The sequence below is a fragment of the Chlorocebus sabaeus genome, chromosome 22 (assembly GCF_047675955.1).
Source record: "Chlorocebus sabaeus isolate Y175 chromosome 22, mChlSab1.0.hap1, whole genome shotgun sequence".
NCBI lineage: Eukaryota > Metazoa > Chordata > Mammalia > Primates > Cercopithecidae > Chlorocebus > Chlorocebus sabaeus.
In genome coordinates this window covers 32,125,318-32,143,384 of record NC_132925.1, presented here as the reverse complement: position 1 = coordinate 32,143,384, position 18,067 = coordinate 32,125,318, and the positions used below count along the sequence as shown (strand labels likewise).

The window sequence follows — 18,067 nt, the reverse complement described above, 5'->3', positions numbered from 1 at the left end:
TGAGGTACTGAATTTACAATAGAAGAAAAGGAATTGAAAAAAAATCACCTTAAATATTCTCTCTGTCGTCAGTCAGTTCATTCAGTAAATTAACATTTATTCAGCCCCTGGTATATACAAGATGCTGTGGTAGTTGTGAAAGATAAAGAGAAATTTATAGTCTAGAAGGGCAGAACGACACGACACAGTTACTGTAAGCATGGATCACTTGCATGATGCTGATAGTGTTTGAGGCATCGTGGGAGTATAACACAGAAAGTGCTACTTAATGAATGACCATAATTGTACAATTTCAGTCTCTTAAATGGGCAGATGGCCTGTGAAGTGCTATAAAAAGAGAAGAGATTGTCCTTCTCATTAATGAGTGGAAAGGGCCTTGCGTGGGTGCCAGACTTCATTCTTTGATTTTATCACCATTGTTTGATTTAATTAGCTTTTAAGTTATCTTAGCAAACAAAAAGCAGAAATGTCCAATTTAATGTCCAATTGCAAGAAAATGCCCTGACACATTTTAAAACAGTATCAACATTTCTGTATTTTGGAAACAACAAACAAAATACATTGTTGCCATTCCCTTATTTATAACTTCAAATGACTCACTAAATGTCATTAAAAATAAAATTTAATTTATGCCATTTTTTGAACTCCCTATGACGACTCACCTCGGTCCTGATTCCGGTGACGTTTCCAGTACAGTAAGATTGAGATTAGGACCAGGAGAATTACCAGGGAAACAATGCTTAACAATAGTGGAACTGAAAACCAATAGCCTACAGATATTGAAGAAAGAAAAAGGAAAATGATGTCACAGAGGAAATTGTTCAGACAAAAGTGATAAAGCAATAGAGTCGAGCTTTTAGTTAAAATTATCCTTAAATACATACATGTGTAGGTTTATATGCATGACTTCATATTATTTTAATAATATTTAGATATTAGTAATAGCTAACATGTTTTATCTGGCTACTATGTAATAAGAGCTTTAAACGTATTTAATCCTCAGAACATCCCAAGAGTTACTATTTTCTAATAGATTTAAAGAAAACTGAGGCTTTGAGACTTTAACTGAGACCAAAATCAGAATAACAAATGGGATAGCCAAGGCTTGGTTGAAAGTCTGTTTGCCTCTAAAGCACATATTCTTTGCCATACTGTCTCTTAAAAGAATATATGTTTATTGAGGAAATTGTGGAAAATACAGAGAAGTATAAAGAAAAAAGCATGAATCGTATGATTTCAACCCCCAGAGATAACTCATCTCTAAGTTTTTATTAAATTTCTTCTTATCTATGTCTTTAATGCAACTCAGCCAAAATATCAGTTTCTCAGTGTCATGTTGCAATGCAAAGGCAAATGAGGAACTCCTTGATTTGGGAGTCTCTAGCATCTTCTCCACACCTCCATAATGGGATTCATCACATCATTATTTAACTGAACACTTCAGACCTCAGACAGGGATTTGTCTGATTTCTATAGTTTCAGTGCTTGACATAACGCTTTGAGCATGGAAGATTTTTCGTCAACGTTCACAGAATAAACAAACATTATAGAAGCGGTATATAATAACTGTAAGTGATACAAGTCAAATCTGGCATTCTTGGGAAAAAAAAAAAAAGACATTCTTTTTTAGGTTCTTGTTTCTCTGGGAAATATACTCTTGGCCATGGCTGAATCTGAAGATCTCTTCACAAATATCCAAATCCAACACTGCAAGTCTTTTTGACCAAATTTACCTAAATATCCAATTTCTGATTAGTCTGAGTTTTCAGGGACTCTAAAGGCCACTGCACTAAAGAGGTGGGTGTAGAAAGCTTTTCCAGTTTATTGCTCATAATTTCTCCAAAAAAGAGGAGTAATATTTTCTAGGAGGCTTATTACTGATGGCTTCATCCCGAGTCAGTGTTTCAAAACTACACAGAGAAAAGACATGGCTACAATTGCTAAAACTTTTTGTCTTTATAATCTCTGCTCCCTTTATTCTCTCCTCTATCATTCTCACCTCTTGTATCTATGAGGCCCAGAGACAGTAGTTTAGACAAAAACACAAGAAAGCAAAAGGGGACTCGGTAGGAGGTAGTTTGCTAAATGGGTGATGAAAGCACTTTAGAGAGGTCCCTTTTTCACAGTGTAGATTATACAGTGATTTCATCATAGATGTCACTTCTTCCAGGAAACCTTCCAAATCTCCCCCAGATTAAGCCCCTCCTTCCCAACCTCTAGTCCTCCCATGGTGCCTCACAGCTTTCTCACTGGAGAATGTAATGCACAGTTTTACAATTGCCCATCCATTTATCTCTATTCCCTCATAGACTAGAAGCTTAGGGACTGAGTCTTATTCATCGTTGCATTTTTCATGTTCAACACAAAGTCTGGCCCAGAACAGACTTAATTACATGTTAGTAGAATGGAAGAAATAAATAAATGAATGGATCTCAGCAACAGTATTTGGTATGTGGGCAATGAACCACATTTATGAAAGCAAAACTTGCTTTGTTTCCTCAACTGTTTTTCTTTTTTCCTTATTTGCCCCATTCTTTCTCCAAATAGCTCTTGTGCTAAGAGGCTGAAACCTCTGCAGGACATTCACTGCCTTCCAGGTGTGTGCACACAGACATAACCACAGTCACCTTGCTCACTTTCTCTTACCTTTGTTGAAGGTTTGCTTAAAGTCAGTCACAGTCCCCAGGTGCAGCACCTGGCAGATCACCTCCTTCCCCACCTGATTCTTAGGGTCTTTGACCTGGAGGATGCTGGTAACAGACGTGGTCCCATTTGGGTGAGACTGGGTCACTGTACTATTTTCAAACCCTGACCGAGGGACCTTCCAGAAGATCACGGGGGCTGGGCGGGCAGTGGCAGAGCAAGTGATGTTTAGGTGGTCTTCAGAGTATTTGTAGTGAAGGGATACTATGGGCTGTACTGGGACAAAAAAATAAATACAATCTGTTATTAGTTAAGCACCTGGTCTGAGCACTGTAGTCTCCTCAGAGAGATGAGGGAAATATGCTTATAGAAAGATAATGGAGGCTGGAAAGATAGTGTGGCATATCCTACCCAAACTGGGGACTTTCCAGTTCCTCTTGTGTCTAATTTTCTGATCTGCAGGATGGAGACTGGCCTAGTACAAACCTGTGATGAGAAAGACCCTTTCTATAATTTTTCTGTAGCAGAATTAGTCAGATGGACATAGAGTATTGAGAAGTCAGATGAAACTCTTCTCTCCCAAACAGTCCTAATTATTCTGTTCTCTTCCAGGGGCAATGCAGCATCTCTGCCTTCTTTTAGGTATTCCTCTTAAGTGGCTTAACAATAGCCACCAATCAGCACCGCCATACATGTGTCCTGTACCTATTAGAGGCACTAGGGCAGTTTCGGAACAGAGAGCCCATAGAAAGGCTACTGCTTAGAGATAGCCATTTTCTTCTTGGAGCTGGACCAGTGAATTAGATGCATGGAGGAGAGCTGGAAAATCCCTTTTTGGAAGAGCTACGCAAAATGCGAATTTGGAATTCATAGCTAAGAACCATGAAAATTTAGAAATGACTGTTGGAAGAGCATTGGAAATCACCTGATTAAGTTAAGAAAAAATAACTAGCTCATGAGAAAATTGTTTTCAGGCCAGCTGTAGCCTGTACTCTTTTGAAAATCCCCTGACCAGAGAGTTCATTTTTGTTAGAATATAGAATTTTTCTTTTCTAAGCAAATGTAAACTTGTCTTTCTGTGGTTGGCTTTGGAGCCCAGAAGATAATTAAATGGCAGTGCTAACTGAAAGCCTGGGCTGTGCTTATAGGTTCAAGAGGCAGGGAGATGACAGTGGGTTGGGGGAAGTAGGGCTGTGGAACCGTGGCTCTGGCTGAGATCACTAATGTCTGTGAGCACTGGAGGAAGGGAAATAAAAGTGAAAAAATATGAATATGGCTGATGGGCCAGATTGAGTTTTGAGGTCCTATGGTGTATCAAAGAATAGCTTACATGAAAGGTATAAGGTGTGGCTGGAAAAGGTCTGTGTGGAAGAGAACAGAATTACTAGCTTTAAAGCTCAGAGGCATCTGGTTTTCAGGAAAAAAAAATACAAAAGTCTATGAGTGAAGGAAAGAGACTAAGAGAAAGAAAGATGAGAGGAAAAAAGGAAGAGAAGAAAAGGGAACAGAATGATAAAAATATGACATAAGAAAAAAAAGAAGAAAAATTAGATAGGAGGAAGGAAAGAAGAAAGGAAGGCAGAGAGGGAGGAAAGGAAGGAAGGAGACAGGGAGGAGAAACAGAAAAAGAGAGAATGAAAGAAGTGGAAATCAAGAAAGCAATGACATAAGATTCTACAGAGAGGACTCATTATAGGCAAAATAAGTAAAAGAGATTTCTTTTAGCATTCCTGTCTCCCTTGCATTCTCATCTACTAAGCTTTTTCTTCCCTGCAGACAATATTCTTGGCATGATTAAACTCTCACTTTAATATTCCTAATAACCGTAAGTTTGTCCTCTACTCCCTAAAACTACTGCCATGTGTGCCATGCTCCAAAGTAATCTCTTATTCCCACTTCCTAATCTTTCACCTCAGCTATGTATAAGTTAAGAAGAAAGGAATCTCATCAAACTAAGCCTCTTGGATTTTAAAAGAATGCTATTGCCAAGTTATATCTTTAGTTGGCATCATTTTAGGTATGAAAAGACTCTGCTCCATGTACCCTTATCAATCCTGAAAGAGCTATCCTCCCAAGCAAAATGAGAAAGACAATCATAACTGCCTCAAGGCTAGTCCAATCTGTCTCTGTCCTTAGATCCAAAAAGTTGAAGTTGTAAGTCACCCTAGAAATGATCTATTTCACACTTACTGTCTGGACAATGAAACTCCAGAGGAGAGTGGATTGGACCCTTCTAGGGTCACATGATTGCTAGTGGCAAGCTAAGTCTGAATCATATCACTGCTTATGGAGAACTTGTTACCCTCACCATTGTTCCCAAATTTCTCCTTTGACAGCAGGATCCCTCAGAGAAAAGATAGCTCCAGCCGAAGAACTCAGTGTAGCCTCATGAACTCTCCAAATAATCATAAACACAGCTATACTAGACATGAAAGGCTATCTTCTCATGACCTTTTCTGTGGTTAAAATCCTGAAAAACTGGGCACTATGGCTATGTTCCAAACATTCTTGGAAATAGTATTTCCAGACACAGACAATGATTCTCAGAGACTCTCACCATAGACCGTGAGGCAGGCTGTTCCTGAGATCTTCCCAGAACCAAAGGTATTGAAGAGACACATGTAACACCCTTCATCCTCCAGGGTGATATTCCAGAAGGTGATGGTTGAGTTTTGGAGTCCCAGCTGGGTAATGTTTATCTTGTCCTTATAGGCAGGCTGGATCACCACCCCATGGTTCTCGCTGAAGGTGACCATGTTTTCTGGGCTTACAGCTTTCTTTTTCTGCCATGTCACAATCAGGACTTCCTGGGCATTTTGCAGAGAGCATCTTAAGGAAGCAGGAGTGTACAGCTGCTCTCTTTCATCCTGGGTCACCACTTGCACTATGGAATCATAAAAGAACATTTATATTTAAAGAGTGTAATACGCATACACTTTTTCCTGATTATAAATAAAAAGTATATTCAATGTCAAATATAGAAAAGATAGAGAAAATGCAAAGAAGAAAACATCCATTTACATTCTTACATGATGCCAGAGAAATATATAGGTTCAAATATGCTTGTTCAATCTTTAAAGAATAGTAGCAGAGTAGAAAAATAAGAAAGCAACTCTCAGTTACAAGAAATTGTGAATAATCTCTGTAAATTGCGAAGTAGGTACAATGAGATTGAAGATATAAACTGCCAGGTAGGATAGCAGCTTCAACAATCTCATCCATGCTTGCAGAAGTAGAAGCAAAGAGCAGGAAAAGGCCAAAGGATAACAGGCAGAGTGACCACTTTAAGTAAAGAAGATGGAGCAGTCCTATGCACTCCACACAAACACACACACATAACACATTCTACAAAGGAAGTGGGTGGAACAGAGGTGTCTACCTCCAGGAAGAGTGTATATAGGAGCATAGGTAAAGAGACGTATGGGACAATGTTCTGGAGGATCTTGAAGCTTTGGCACACAAATAATAATTTACACACCCTCTGCTTTCACTAAATGCTATGGTGATAATTTCTTCCCTTCTTCAATATTAGCAACTCATATGATAATATATTATTTGATGGAAAATCTCAACATAAAAACAAATAGCCAAACTTTTGAGAAAGACAATACAAGGAAAGAGAAATAATAAACTTTACAAACCCAATAGCTCATACAAAATGAATAAAGATATCATAAGAAAATAAATAATTTGACATGAATACATGTGATATCATAAGTGTAATAAAAGTGTAATAACAGCATTATGAATAATAGAAATTAGAGATATAGAAAATGAGAAATATAAAATTGCAACAGCTTGGCTGACTTAGCAAAATGGATGCTACTGAAGAGTAAATTAGTAAACAGTAAGAACAGGCTGTGAAATTCTTCTAGAATGTGTAGCACAAAGAGATAACAATATGGAAGGGATTAAGGAAAAATTCAATGAGTAGACTTAAATGTTCCAAAATCAGTTCAATAAGACTTCTAAAAGGAGAGAGAGAGAAAAAAAAGGAAGACAAAAGCACTGTAAGAGGGAAAAAAATGTTTTTCAAAATTTTGAAAGGAATAATCTAAAATCAGATCTATTACATTAATCATAAATCTTTACGTACCTAACAACATAACTCTGAAATATATAAAGCAAAACTAATAGAATTACAAAGAAAACAATTTAAATCCACAATCATACTGAGAACCTTCAATTTAGTATATTTAAACAATTATTAAAGCAAAAAAGTTAAATAGGAAATTTGAAAAACTGTCAGGTACAGTGGCTGATGCCTGTAATCCTGGTGCTTTGGGAAGCCAACGCAGAAGACTCACTTGAGGCCAGGAATTCAAATCAGCCTGGGCAAGAGATGAGACCCTTATCTCTATAAGAAATGTAAAAATAAGCAAGCCGTAGTGGCATGTACTTGTAGTCCCAGCTACTCAGGAGCACAGGACAGGAAGATTGCTGAAGTCCAGGAGTTCAAGGTTGTAGTGAGCAATGATCACACCACTGTACTCCAGCCTGGGTGACAAGGTAAGTCCATGTCACAAAGAAAATAAAAGTTGAAAAACAATATATATTTATATATACACTTTAGGTATTTAATATTATCAATGTTTTATATGTTTATATTATATACACTATATACTTTATATGTATGTAGATCTCTGGGGGTGTGTGTGTGTGTATAAATATAAATTTCTTCCCTTCTCCAATATTAGCAACTCATACTATGATAGACTATTTGATGAAAAATCTCAACATAATAACAAATAGGCAAACTTTTGAGAAAGTCAATACAATGAAAGAGAAATAATAAACTTTACAAACCCAGTAACTCATACTAAATGAATAAAAATAAGACACACACAGACACACACACACACACACTTTACTCAAAGAAAGGATGTATAATCTTTTCAAAAAAACATAAAACATTCCTCCAAATTGAACTCAAAATAGGCTACAAAAAAGTTGCTACCCTATGTATGGCCTTGAACACTGTTCATAATACAATAAAATTAGAAATTTACATACTTCTTTTAAGTCTTAGGTACACCAGAAAGCATAGAAAAAAATCATAAATTATTATAACTGAATGACAATGAGAACATAGTATGTTAAAATTCTATAGAAATGGGTAAGACAGGCAGGGTGCAGTGGCTCACGCCTGTAATCCCAGCACTTTGGGAGGCTGAGGTGAGTGGATCACTTGAGGTCAGAAGTTTGAGACCAACCTGGTCAACAAAGTGAAACTCTGTTTCTATTAAAAATACATAAATTGGCTAGGTGTGGTGGCGGGCATTTGTAATCCCAGCTATTCAGGAGGCTGAGGCAGGAGAATTGTTTGACCCCGAGAGGCAGCGGTTGTAGTGAGCTGAGATTGTGCCACTGCACTCCAGCCTGGGTGACAGAGTGAAATTTCGTAGAAAGAAAGAAACAAAGAAAGAGAAAGAGAGAGAGAGAGAGAGAAAGGGAGGGAGGGAGGAAGGAAGGAAGGAGGGAGGGAGGGAGGGAGTTACGGAAGGAAGGAAGGAAAGAAGGAAGGAAGGAAGGAAGGAAGGAAGGAAGGAAGGAAGGAAGGAAGGAAGGAAGGAAGGAAGGAGACAGTTCTCAGAGAAACATATTTAATTCTAGCAACATTTAATAGAAAATAAGAGATATTGAAAAATGAATACACTTACTTCCAAACCTCCTACCCTCCCTTTCAAATATCGCAGTGAATTAATAAAGATAAAGACACTAACTAATAAAATGTTACACAAAATGTAAACTTGATTACAAGCACCCAAACTTGTTTTTAAAGACTGATAATATGGATAAAATGTTGCCAAGTATAAGCAGAAAAAAAAAGAAGACTGAGCAAACAACTCCCCAACAATATCAGGGAATGAAAGATGGGTATAACAAATACAGGCTGGACCCCTGAGTATTGCATAATTCAAAACTAAATGATGTGTACTCTTGGAAGATGTGAAAAGTTCTGGGAAACTATCTGTTGCTAGGATTGAGGTTTCTTCAAAGTTTGTTGAGATTTTGCAGACCAGAGATTTGAAGAAATTATTACTTTTAGAAGGCAGAGTGAAAGGGGACTCAAAGCTAGAGTTCAACTCTTAAATGAGTTCTTTTTCTTTTTGATTATGGAAGAAATCATTTAGAGGAAGTTTACAATTCTTTGCTACTTCTATGGAATCTAATTTAGATTCCTCTGGTCAGTTGATAAGTCCTATGATGAACGTTGTGGACCAGAGTTGGAGATGGGCATGAGCCCACTTGATCTTCACCAGCATCACCAGCATCAGCCACATCTGTGGAGGCTGATGCTGAGCAACATCACACTGCAAGTGATGAAAAGGCCAGTCGTAAAGTGAGTGTGGCCTCCCGAGGAACCGAGGAGGAAGAGCTAGGAACTTTGGTAGATAAGTAGATGGCACAGCCAAATTTGTTATACAACAGGTAATATGAGCCTATATAACTTCTATATTTCATTGTTTTCTACATTTTTCTGTAAAAAGGTAACACACCCAATTGTAAGGTTTACTGCCAGATTACTTTCCAAAAAGATTGAATTCAAGCATTCCTATATCTTTAAAAACACAGGAAATCATTTTTTGTAATTCAGTTCAGTAAGTGAAAAATGACATTTTAAAATAGAGGATATTTTTCATAAGTCTGTTTCATCTACTGTGGAAATGGCTTCTAAATATCAAAGCGTGCTTCAACATTGAAAACAAAAATGTAGAAAGCAGAAAGAACCACTCTCACTCCTCCAGGCAGATTACATGTTTAAATAATTCATGCAGACAAATGGAACCAGCACAGCACAAACAATAGTGGCTAAATGTCTTCACCCCAGAAATTGTGTCTGCTGGGCTCCAAGCAGGGGAACTGAGCTTCTTTACCTTGTGCTGCGCACAGCACCACTGCTGCCATGCCCCAAACCAGGCTGTAGGTAGACAGATGACAGAAGGGCATCCTGATCACCTGAAGACAGAAAGCAAAGTACAGAAATGGGGGTTTGGATTTGGACAAAGCCAAGGAAGCTTCAAGCTCATCGCTATTTCAGGGAATGGTGTAGCTAAGGTTTTTACCCCCCAGAGAACTTTGGTTTTGTGGGAGCAGAACTAGAGGTTATAAATGGAGGAAATAACAAAGCATGCCCAAGATATGAGGAGGGAAAAGCAGCAGCATGGCTCCAACACAATAGCAATCCCTGGCAATTTGGGGCCTTGCTCCTAAAGCCACCGTTATCAAGAGCAAGGTCTCAAAGACATAGGATCACTTACAAACTGCCTTAAATAAATACAGAAAATGCTGAGAATACAAATGTTTGATAGCATCCACTTCCCAAAAAATCCACATCTGTTAATATTAAAAATGTAACTCAGTAGGTAACCACTTTTCAGGAACATTATTTGACTGCCTTGAATTTTGTTGAGGTTGATTTTAATTCTGCAAGTCTTATACATAAACTGCATGTTTTAAACACCAGCACTGGTTTTAATTTTTTCCTTCATTGCCTTATGTTCATGTGTCTGGGCAGAAATCCTTGACCTTCTTACAAATCATGAGAGGATTAAAGAGAATGTTATTCTGGGCATCACCCTTCGATAAAACGGTAAGTCAGGGTAGAGGCTGTTGAACTTTTCTCTGCAATAATGCCATGGATCCTTTCATTTGGTCTGTATGTATGCTCATACTAAGGGGCAAAGGCAAGAAATGTAACTTTTTCCTATATTTTTTCTATATTTCTATTTTTCAGAATAGAAATGAGTAAAAAATATAACTTTTATCTGTTTTTAACTGAACTTTATTTTTATTTCATGTTACTATTCCAACTAGAGGTAAGAATTTACTTCCAACCAATGTCGCATAATCTCTGTCAGTTCAGTCTCTCACCACCACAACACCTCATAATTGTCCCAATCTCCAGCATTGCATCTACATTCCTGGGGGTCCACAAAATGCCAAACTATAAGACAGGACTACTAATCACTAATTACCACCATCTATTATGCTAGCATTTGCTAAAATGGCTGTGTTCCCCTCAAGTCATCACTGTCATTAGTTTGTGCAATTATTGCTCACAAGATGAGCTGGTGCTCGCTCATCTTCTTCCAGGCTGTCCCTGGGTTCCCCTTGTGCTGGATGAAAGGAAATTCTACAAGGCTTTCTGCCTAAATTCCCATTGAACATGTTTTACTGTTCACTTGCCATGATGGACAAGCATGCTGCTTCCTACAGTCTCTTTAGGGGACTGTGAGACACAGGTATTATTTTTTTCTTGGATCTCAACAACTACTTGCAGGTTCTATTTTCCAGTGTCCTGAACTTCCCTTGTCTGGGGCCTGGGCCCAGGGCCTTATTTTGGGAATGCAAACTGGTATCTGAGCATAGACATCAATCAGTCCCATTTTGCTGTCCCAGCCTAGAAAATATTTATCTCCCTGAACCAGAAAAGCTGGTTCCTCCATCACGCTGCATTCATCCAATCAACCCTTTCTAGCATGAACATTATATCCTTGGTCTTTTAGCATTTAGTGATTTGAAACTGGAATGCCAAGGCTCTTGGTATTGCAAAATTTTGGCTTCTGAAACTAAAACTTATTTTCTGCTTAGTATTCCTCCTGTAAGGCAATGGATACTTAACTGTCTGATTTGAAAGACCAGAGGACAAAAATAAAGTACTGGAATAAAAAACCACACCAGATGATACATTAAAATAATACTCCAACTTATATTTTGCATAAGGTTACTAAACCACTAACACTAACATTTATTGAACATTTATTATGTACTAGACACTGTTCTTAGCACTTGAGACAAAGTATTTCATCCAATATTTCATATAAATCTATATAGGAAGCACTATTATTACCATCATTTTCAAAATAAAGAATATGAGGCAGAGAGAAGTTAAGTAACTTGCCCAAGGTCACACAGCTATGAAGTGACAGAGAAGGGGTTTAAGCCCAGGCAGTCTGGTTTCAGAGTTCATAACCATAATTACCACACCATCTCGCCTCCTCTATGTATAAAGTTTTGTTGGTTTAAAAATTTTGACATGGCTGGGCACGGTGGCTCACGCCTGTAATGCCAGCACTTTCGGAGGTCAAGGCAGGTGGATCATGAGGTCAGGAGATGGAGACCATCCTGGCTAACACACTGAAACCCCGTCTCTACTAAAAATACAAAAAATTAGCCAGGTGTGGTGGCGAGTGCCTGTAGTCCCAGCTACTCAGGAGTCTGAGGCAGGAGAATGGCGTGAACCCAGGAGGTGGAGGTTGCAGTGAGCAGAGATCACACCACTGCACTTCACTTCAGCCTGAGCGACAGAGTGAGACTCCGTCTCAAAAAAAAAAAAAAAATTGACACATCATCACAAAAGTACGTTGTTATTGCTGTGACTAAATCATTGTTGTGATGAATGACCAAAGATATTCACACAGCAGTCCCTGCTTCATTGCCCTGCAACAATATGTTAAATTCAATTTTGAAGCTGTATTTAAAAAGCATTTAAACAGGTGTCCACAGAGCCAAGGAATCTCTTAAAGCCTTTGAGTCATTGTCTAGAAGCTCTGCTAGTAATAAAGCATGACCCCATCTGTCATTACCTGCAGCTCAGCACCTACAAACATGCTATCCAGTCTCATGTCACTGTACTTTCCATCTTGCACACCAAGCTCCACTTCACCATTCTTTCAATAACTTGAAATTACCAAGCTATTTCCTACATTAGTTCTTTTATCTTTTCTTCTGCCTAAGATGCTGTCAGTTGAATACAAAAATGAACGAATGATGAATAATTAAATTTATGAGTAACATCAAATTAATCATAATTTTACCCAAAAACAGCTACTCTTTTGGACTTTTATCTCCCAGGCACTCAAGTCATCCAGGATGCCTCATTTTTCCCCTACCTAGATATGTAATTAGTCACTATGCACATTAGATTCTCGCATGTGAAGTGTCTGTTCCTTGCTACCCATGTGAAGTGTCTGTTCCTTACCACCCTAGTCTCAGCTCATAACACTGGGTGTTTTATGCAGTAGTCTTGTCTTCTATTGCAACTGAACTTTTGCCAATGTAGTTGGCCCACTGTATCTGTGGGTTGTGTATCCATGGATTCAGGTAACCACAGATGGAAAATATATTTTTTAAAAAAGCATCTGCACTGAACATATACAGATTCTTGTCATTATTGCCTAAATAATACAGCATAAGAACTATTTATATAGAATCTATATTGTATTAGGAATTATAAATAATTAAGAGATGAGTTTATAAATATGGGAAGATATGCATAGGTTATATGCAAATATTACAGTATTTCATATAAGGGACTTGCACCATCCACCAATTGGTATCTGTGAGGGTCTTGGAACAAAGCCCCCATGGATACCAAGGGACAACTGTACTTTTTTCATTTATTCTATTATTAATCATCTCTATTGAGTCTGACTTCATGCCAGGCACTATGGTAGGTGCTTTGGAGACAATGGTGGATAAGGCAGATATAGTCCCTAACTTGGTTTACTATTCAGCTAATGTATTTACACACTATCAACAGATTAATTTTCCTTAAATTCCTCTTTGCACAAGATGTCATCCTCTTCTACAGCTCCTAGCTATCTAGAGAAAATTGTTCAAAGTTCTTAGCCTATTTTCATTCTTGCAATTTCATTTCCATTGCCTTCCTATGTATCCCCTCCCTGCCAGCTAGCCTTTTCTACTTCTAAATGCACCACGCAATTTCCCGCCTTGGTATTTTTGCTTGAGCCATTCCTCCTACATGAAATGTCTTCCCCCTCACTTGTATTTATGTAAGGTCTTACTTTTATGAGCCTGATTACAGTCATCTTGCTATACAGATCCTCCTCTTCTGAAGCACTTTCTGTTTAGGTCTTTTGGAACTTTTAGTGCTCCAAAAAAATTCATGCCTCTTCCTCCAGGGCCAAAGGGGTCCTATCTCCCTTTGTCCCTCACGCCACAGCTTCCAGATCTTGTCTGAACACACCCATCTGCTTTCCAGTTTGAGAGAAGACAACTACTTCCCAAATAGACCCACCATATACCCTACACCCTGAGACCCTGCTTCCAGCATGCTTACTACCTGCCAATACCCCTCACCCGCCGCCACTCTCCCAGCTATCAATCTTTCATTCTTTCTTGTCAGGGAAAAAAATATATAATACTAAAGCAGACTTGACAATTTTGAAACTACTATTCTTTCTCAGACTGAGTTAAATTCCTGAGGTTGGGACATTGGCTGCTTGTTTCACTAGAAACAGTCTCTTATTTGGCTCTGTGTATTCTTTCGTGGTATTTAGCAGTATGATCACAGTCTTCCATAAAGTGGTAGTCTCTCTGCGCCTGTCTCATTGGCCCCAAGAACCTCAATATCTACTGAATCCTGTTGCCTTAGTAGGATGTCCTGACCACTTTTTCCTTAATAAACCCATCATGGGCATCCCTTTCTCAAGTTATGTGTTCTTGTCGGCTCCTGTTTAGCACCATCTGTTGCTATTATAATTTGAAGCTTATTTCTAGACTATTGGACCATAATCACTTAAATGATCTTGCTTTAGAGTCAGGATGATTGTTAAAGGGTGGTATTCCACCTGTGGGAATCCCATCCCCTCATTCTCAGTGTTTGCCTTAACTAAGCCCTGTTTTTGCCATTCCTTTTAGATACAATGACTTCCCTGCTGGAGTTCATTTTCCTTGACACTCCAAGCTGTGTCTCTCTGTTTGCCTTTCAATTTCTCTGGGATGTTTATTGTCTTGTGATAGCCTTCTTCCTGTGGGCTTAGGAGCAGCGGGTGGGGGAACAGAGTTCTCAAGGATCTAAATATCTCCTCCTTTACCTACCACAAGGATTTCTCTTCCTTTTCCTGTCCAACGGGCGCCACTCAATTCTAATATCCTCCTACTCAATGGATTTGTTAATTTTAATTCTGGTCAATCATGCCCTTTTCTTTCCTTATGAAACAGCCACGACCTAAACTTAATGAGGGAAATTTCAAAAGGAAGTACCAAACCAATTCCAAATAACAAGTGTTTCACAAACATTAATCTTATATAATAAGCTTCATTTTTCCTCTAGCAAGAGAAGTTACTAGCCAAGTCCCTTCATAGGTAGGGGTAGGAAATTACCTGGTAATCATTAATGGTGATCTTTCCTAGGAGTGGAGCTATAAGGAGAGGGCCCCCAATTGTCCTGGTCAGGGTCTGTGGTTGGAGATCAATCAGATGATAAAAATTGGAGCCAATATTGTCTCAGCTCTCTTGGGGACAACTTGTACCCTGGAGGTGGTTGTGTGTGTTGAGCACCAGAGCTGTCATCATCTGGATGAAGAGCCAGCATCACGCTAGGGACTGGCATGCTGGAAAAGGGCTCTTCTTCAGCACCCACTCTAATTGCCAGAGACAGGGAGTCTCCATCACTATCGTGTTCCTGTGATGGATCTTTCAGGATAGATGTCTTAGAAGGAATGATGTCTCACCTCCCCATGGCCTATCCCAACTGCTACCACATACCTGAGTGTCTTCTTGTCTTCAGCTAGAGAGAACCAGTCACTTAGACTCTCATCCTAGACCCCATGCAGTGGCATCATAGTACACAGTGATACTGATCTTTGTGACGTAAGTTGCTTTTTCTTTACATCTCTAAGGCTACAGAGAATTCAAGATTATATCACCTGAAGGTGCCATTAGGACAAATTATTCTTTGCAGATATATTTTATTATTCGATACCCAAGCATACCATAAGCATGCTATGCCTTCCTTGTGACTTCTCTTCCTGTCTTCACAGGTCTAAGACTAATAACATAGTTACTGCTCTTTGAGAAATCCAAGATGATTCAGCTTCCTGAACACATACTCACAGTCTACAAAGACCTGCTCACCCTGCCCATTCACTGCTGGGCATTATACTCACAAAGGCTTTGGTTTGAAATGAGCAGAGATAACTCGATAATTTTCTCAGTATTGCTGAGACTGTTCCATCCTATGTAATTATCTAGGAAAGTCAGAAAAAAATCAGGCCAAATGTTTCCTCAGGCTCCATTGCCAGTGCCCACCCAACACATTTTGTTTTATTTTCAGCTAAGGCAATTGTGGAGACAGATACTGGCATTCCAATTCTATGTGATATTTTTTTCAACCATTAGGCTTCTCTCTGACGCGGAAATCCAGGCTCCAGCAGAGGCCATGATGAAGAATGCAGAATGCGCAAGTTCTCATAGAGAAAATCTGTGCTTTAGGACGAGAGAGAAAGCAGATACATACCAAACCACATATCGTGGACTGGGAGCCAGCAATGTTAAGAAACAAAAGCACAGTGATTGAGGCAAAGGAAATCAGAAGGAAAGCCTTACTCTTAAATAGATACGTATTTTTATTTGACAGTTTTTTTTTCTTGAGTCCATGCAGAATAACTGAAAAGATGACCAATCTGAAAACAACAGCGTTTATATATTTACAGGGAGTTGACCTGGGCTAAAACAAATACTAGATTTGTGAGCAAAACAAATCATTTTACCTCTCTGAGACTCCGGAAGAGTAACAGTACCAATCTAATGGTTAAAAAGACTAAATGAAGCAGTACATAAAGCTCCTAGAATACTGCCGGTACAAATAAGCACTAAATAAATGTTGTCCTTATCTCAGAGTTATTATGAGAATTAGGCAATTAAAGCACTTAGTATAGAGCCTAGGTCATAGTAAACGCCAATACGTGTTAGATAGCCAAAAAATATTAATCGATCAAATAACATAGGGGGAACTACAGTCCCGAAAACAAAGAAGCCCACTTATAACCCTTGCCATGCAGTCCAGGGTTCACAAAAACCTGGGTCTTACCAGACAGTTGCCCACCTGGCAGCTACATTACCCCTATTCATGCCTCTTCCTCAGCAAGTTTCTATGTCCAAATCCACATGACCCCACATATAGTCACAAGGACTTGGAAATATTAGCCTTTCCGCCTGTTTGTGTCTAAAACCAGGTAATAATTCATTTTTAGAAGGATAGTTGTAAAGAAGATTAACAGCATCTAGCTTGCAGTAGGGCATAGCTCACAGACCACCATTCTCCTTTGTTAAGAAAGACAGTGAAATCATTGGCTATGTGGTCTTGCCAACAAACCATACATGAAAAAATTGTCTTGAGGCATTCATTGTATTTGGATTTTTATACCAATACCATTGTATTTGGATTTCATATACCAATAGGGTATATGAAAACCTTCTCCGTTTTTTGTCTTGTAAGCTGGTTCCGAATAAACAAAATGTCTGTTTCTCTAGATACCCGGGGTTAACCCTTCAAAGCATCGTGATCACAGAGCATTTCAGCTCTCTCAAGTGTAGCTTCAGCTTTAACGGATCCTTCATGGCTTCCCCCAGGCAAGGGCTAGGAGGGAGAAAGGGGCTAACAAAGAGACGCTGGAGCTCTCCCGGAGAGAGCGAGCCTGGAAATCTGTATCTCCGCCGCGGCTTTTGGTGCCAACATGGAACCAATACAGCATTTCTCATTCCCTTTTGGGGGCAGTTGAAAATAGGCTGTGCCTCCCCAGCTTTGGGAGCTGGAGCCAGTGAGCCGAGCCGAGCCCCCCGGAGGATGCGCCAGCCTTACAGCGCGGATCAAGCGCCCCCGGAGCCCCGGCCTGGCGCATCTTTTTTTCAGGGAATTGGAATGGAGAATCCGGACGCCAGCAGCGGCCTGTAAACCACCCTTTGAGGCAAAATCCGCTAATCAGCAAGGTAAAGCGCTTAGAGAAAAGCGCTGCCATCAACACCACTGATAAAGTCCCCGGACCGGACTGTGGCGAGAGCCGAAGCTCCGCGCCTTCCACTCGCCGCCCGCCCCAGGGCCACCGGCTCGACATCGCCCACCCTGCGCCCTCGTTCCCAAGCCCCGGTCCCGCTCACCAGCCTCTCCATCCTCGCTCCTGGAGGCGCACGCGAGGTGGCTGACTGCGGCTGTGCGCCTGGAGCTCTGCTTGGGAGGCGGGAGGAGCGTCACCTGTGGCCCGCCGCACCTCCCGCCTCTTCCTCCTCTCTAGCCCCTCTTCCACTGGCTTTCCCCCACGCCCTCACAGGAGCGGAGGCTGAATTAAGTGGTTTATATTCAGCTTTGCCTATTTTCACACATTTTTCCCTTTTCAAAGGTGACCACTGGGGAAACTGAGAAAGTGTTTGGAAAAAAAAAAATTTTTTTTCCTGTTACCTGGACTGAGAAAGGAAATGAGGTGGGAGGTTGTGAGATCAATTGTTGAACTGTTAGCTCTTGATGTAATGGCAAAGGATTCAAGCTGAATTTAACCAATGGACTTTCTTTCTGTTTTTTTTTTAAAGAAAAAACTTACATTCATTATTTTAAAATCCAGATTCAAATTATATATTTAAGCAATCAATTCCGTAATGATTTCACCTTTCGTGATGTGAT

General features: G+C 39.6%; 1 protein-coding gene across 11 annotated transcripts in view; it reads right to left on the bottom strand.

Moving 5' to 3' along the window:
- Nucleotides 1–17,732, bottom strand: part of CD200 (CD200 molecule) — a 30,397-nt gene extending 12,665 nt beyond the window's left edge. The window contains exons 1-6 of one of the 11 annotated variants that reach the window (XM_073009713.1): nt 17,551–17,712; nt 9,471–9,603; nt 5,201–5,527; nt 2,647–2,943; nt 663–770; nt 49–124 (exon numbers count right to left, since the gene is read on the bottom strand). In XM_073009713.1, coding sequence (XP_072865814.1) covers nt 90–124; nt 663–770; nt 2,647–2,943; nt 5,201–5,527; nt 9,471–9,603; nt 17,551–17,562 — 912 coding nt within the window. In that variant the 5' untranslated portion in view covers nt 17,563–17,712 and the 3' untranslated portion in view covers nt 49–89. Of the gene's footprint in view, nt 1–48; nt 125–662; nt 771–2,646; nt 2,944–5,200; nt 5,528–9,470; nt 9,604–17,550 lie in introns of all 11 variants that reach the window. The other 10 variants (XM_073009715.1, XM_038003309.2, XM_038003311.2 and 7 more) reach the window with 10 other exon arrangements.
- Between the last annotated feature and the right edge of the window lie 335 nt (nt 17,733–18,067).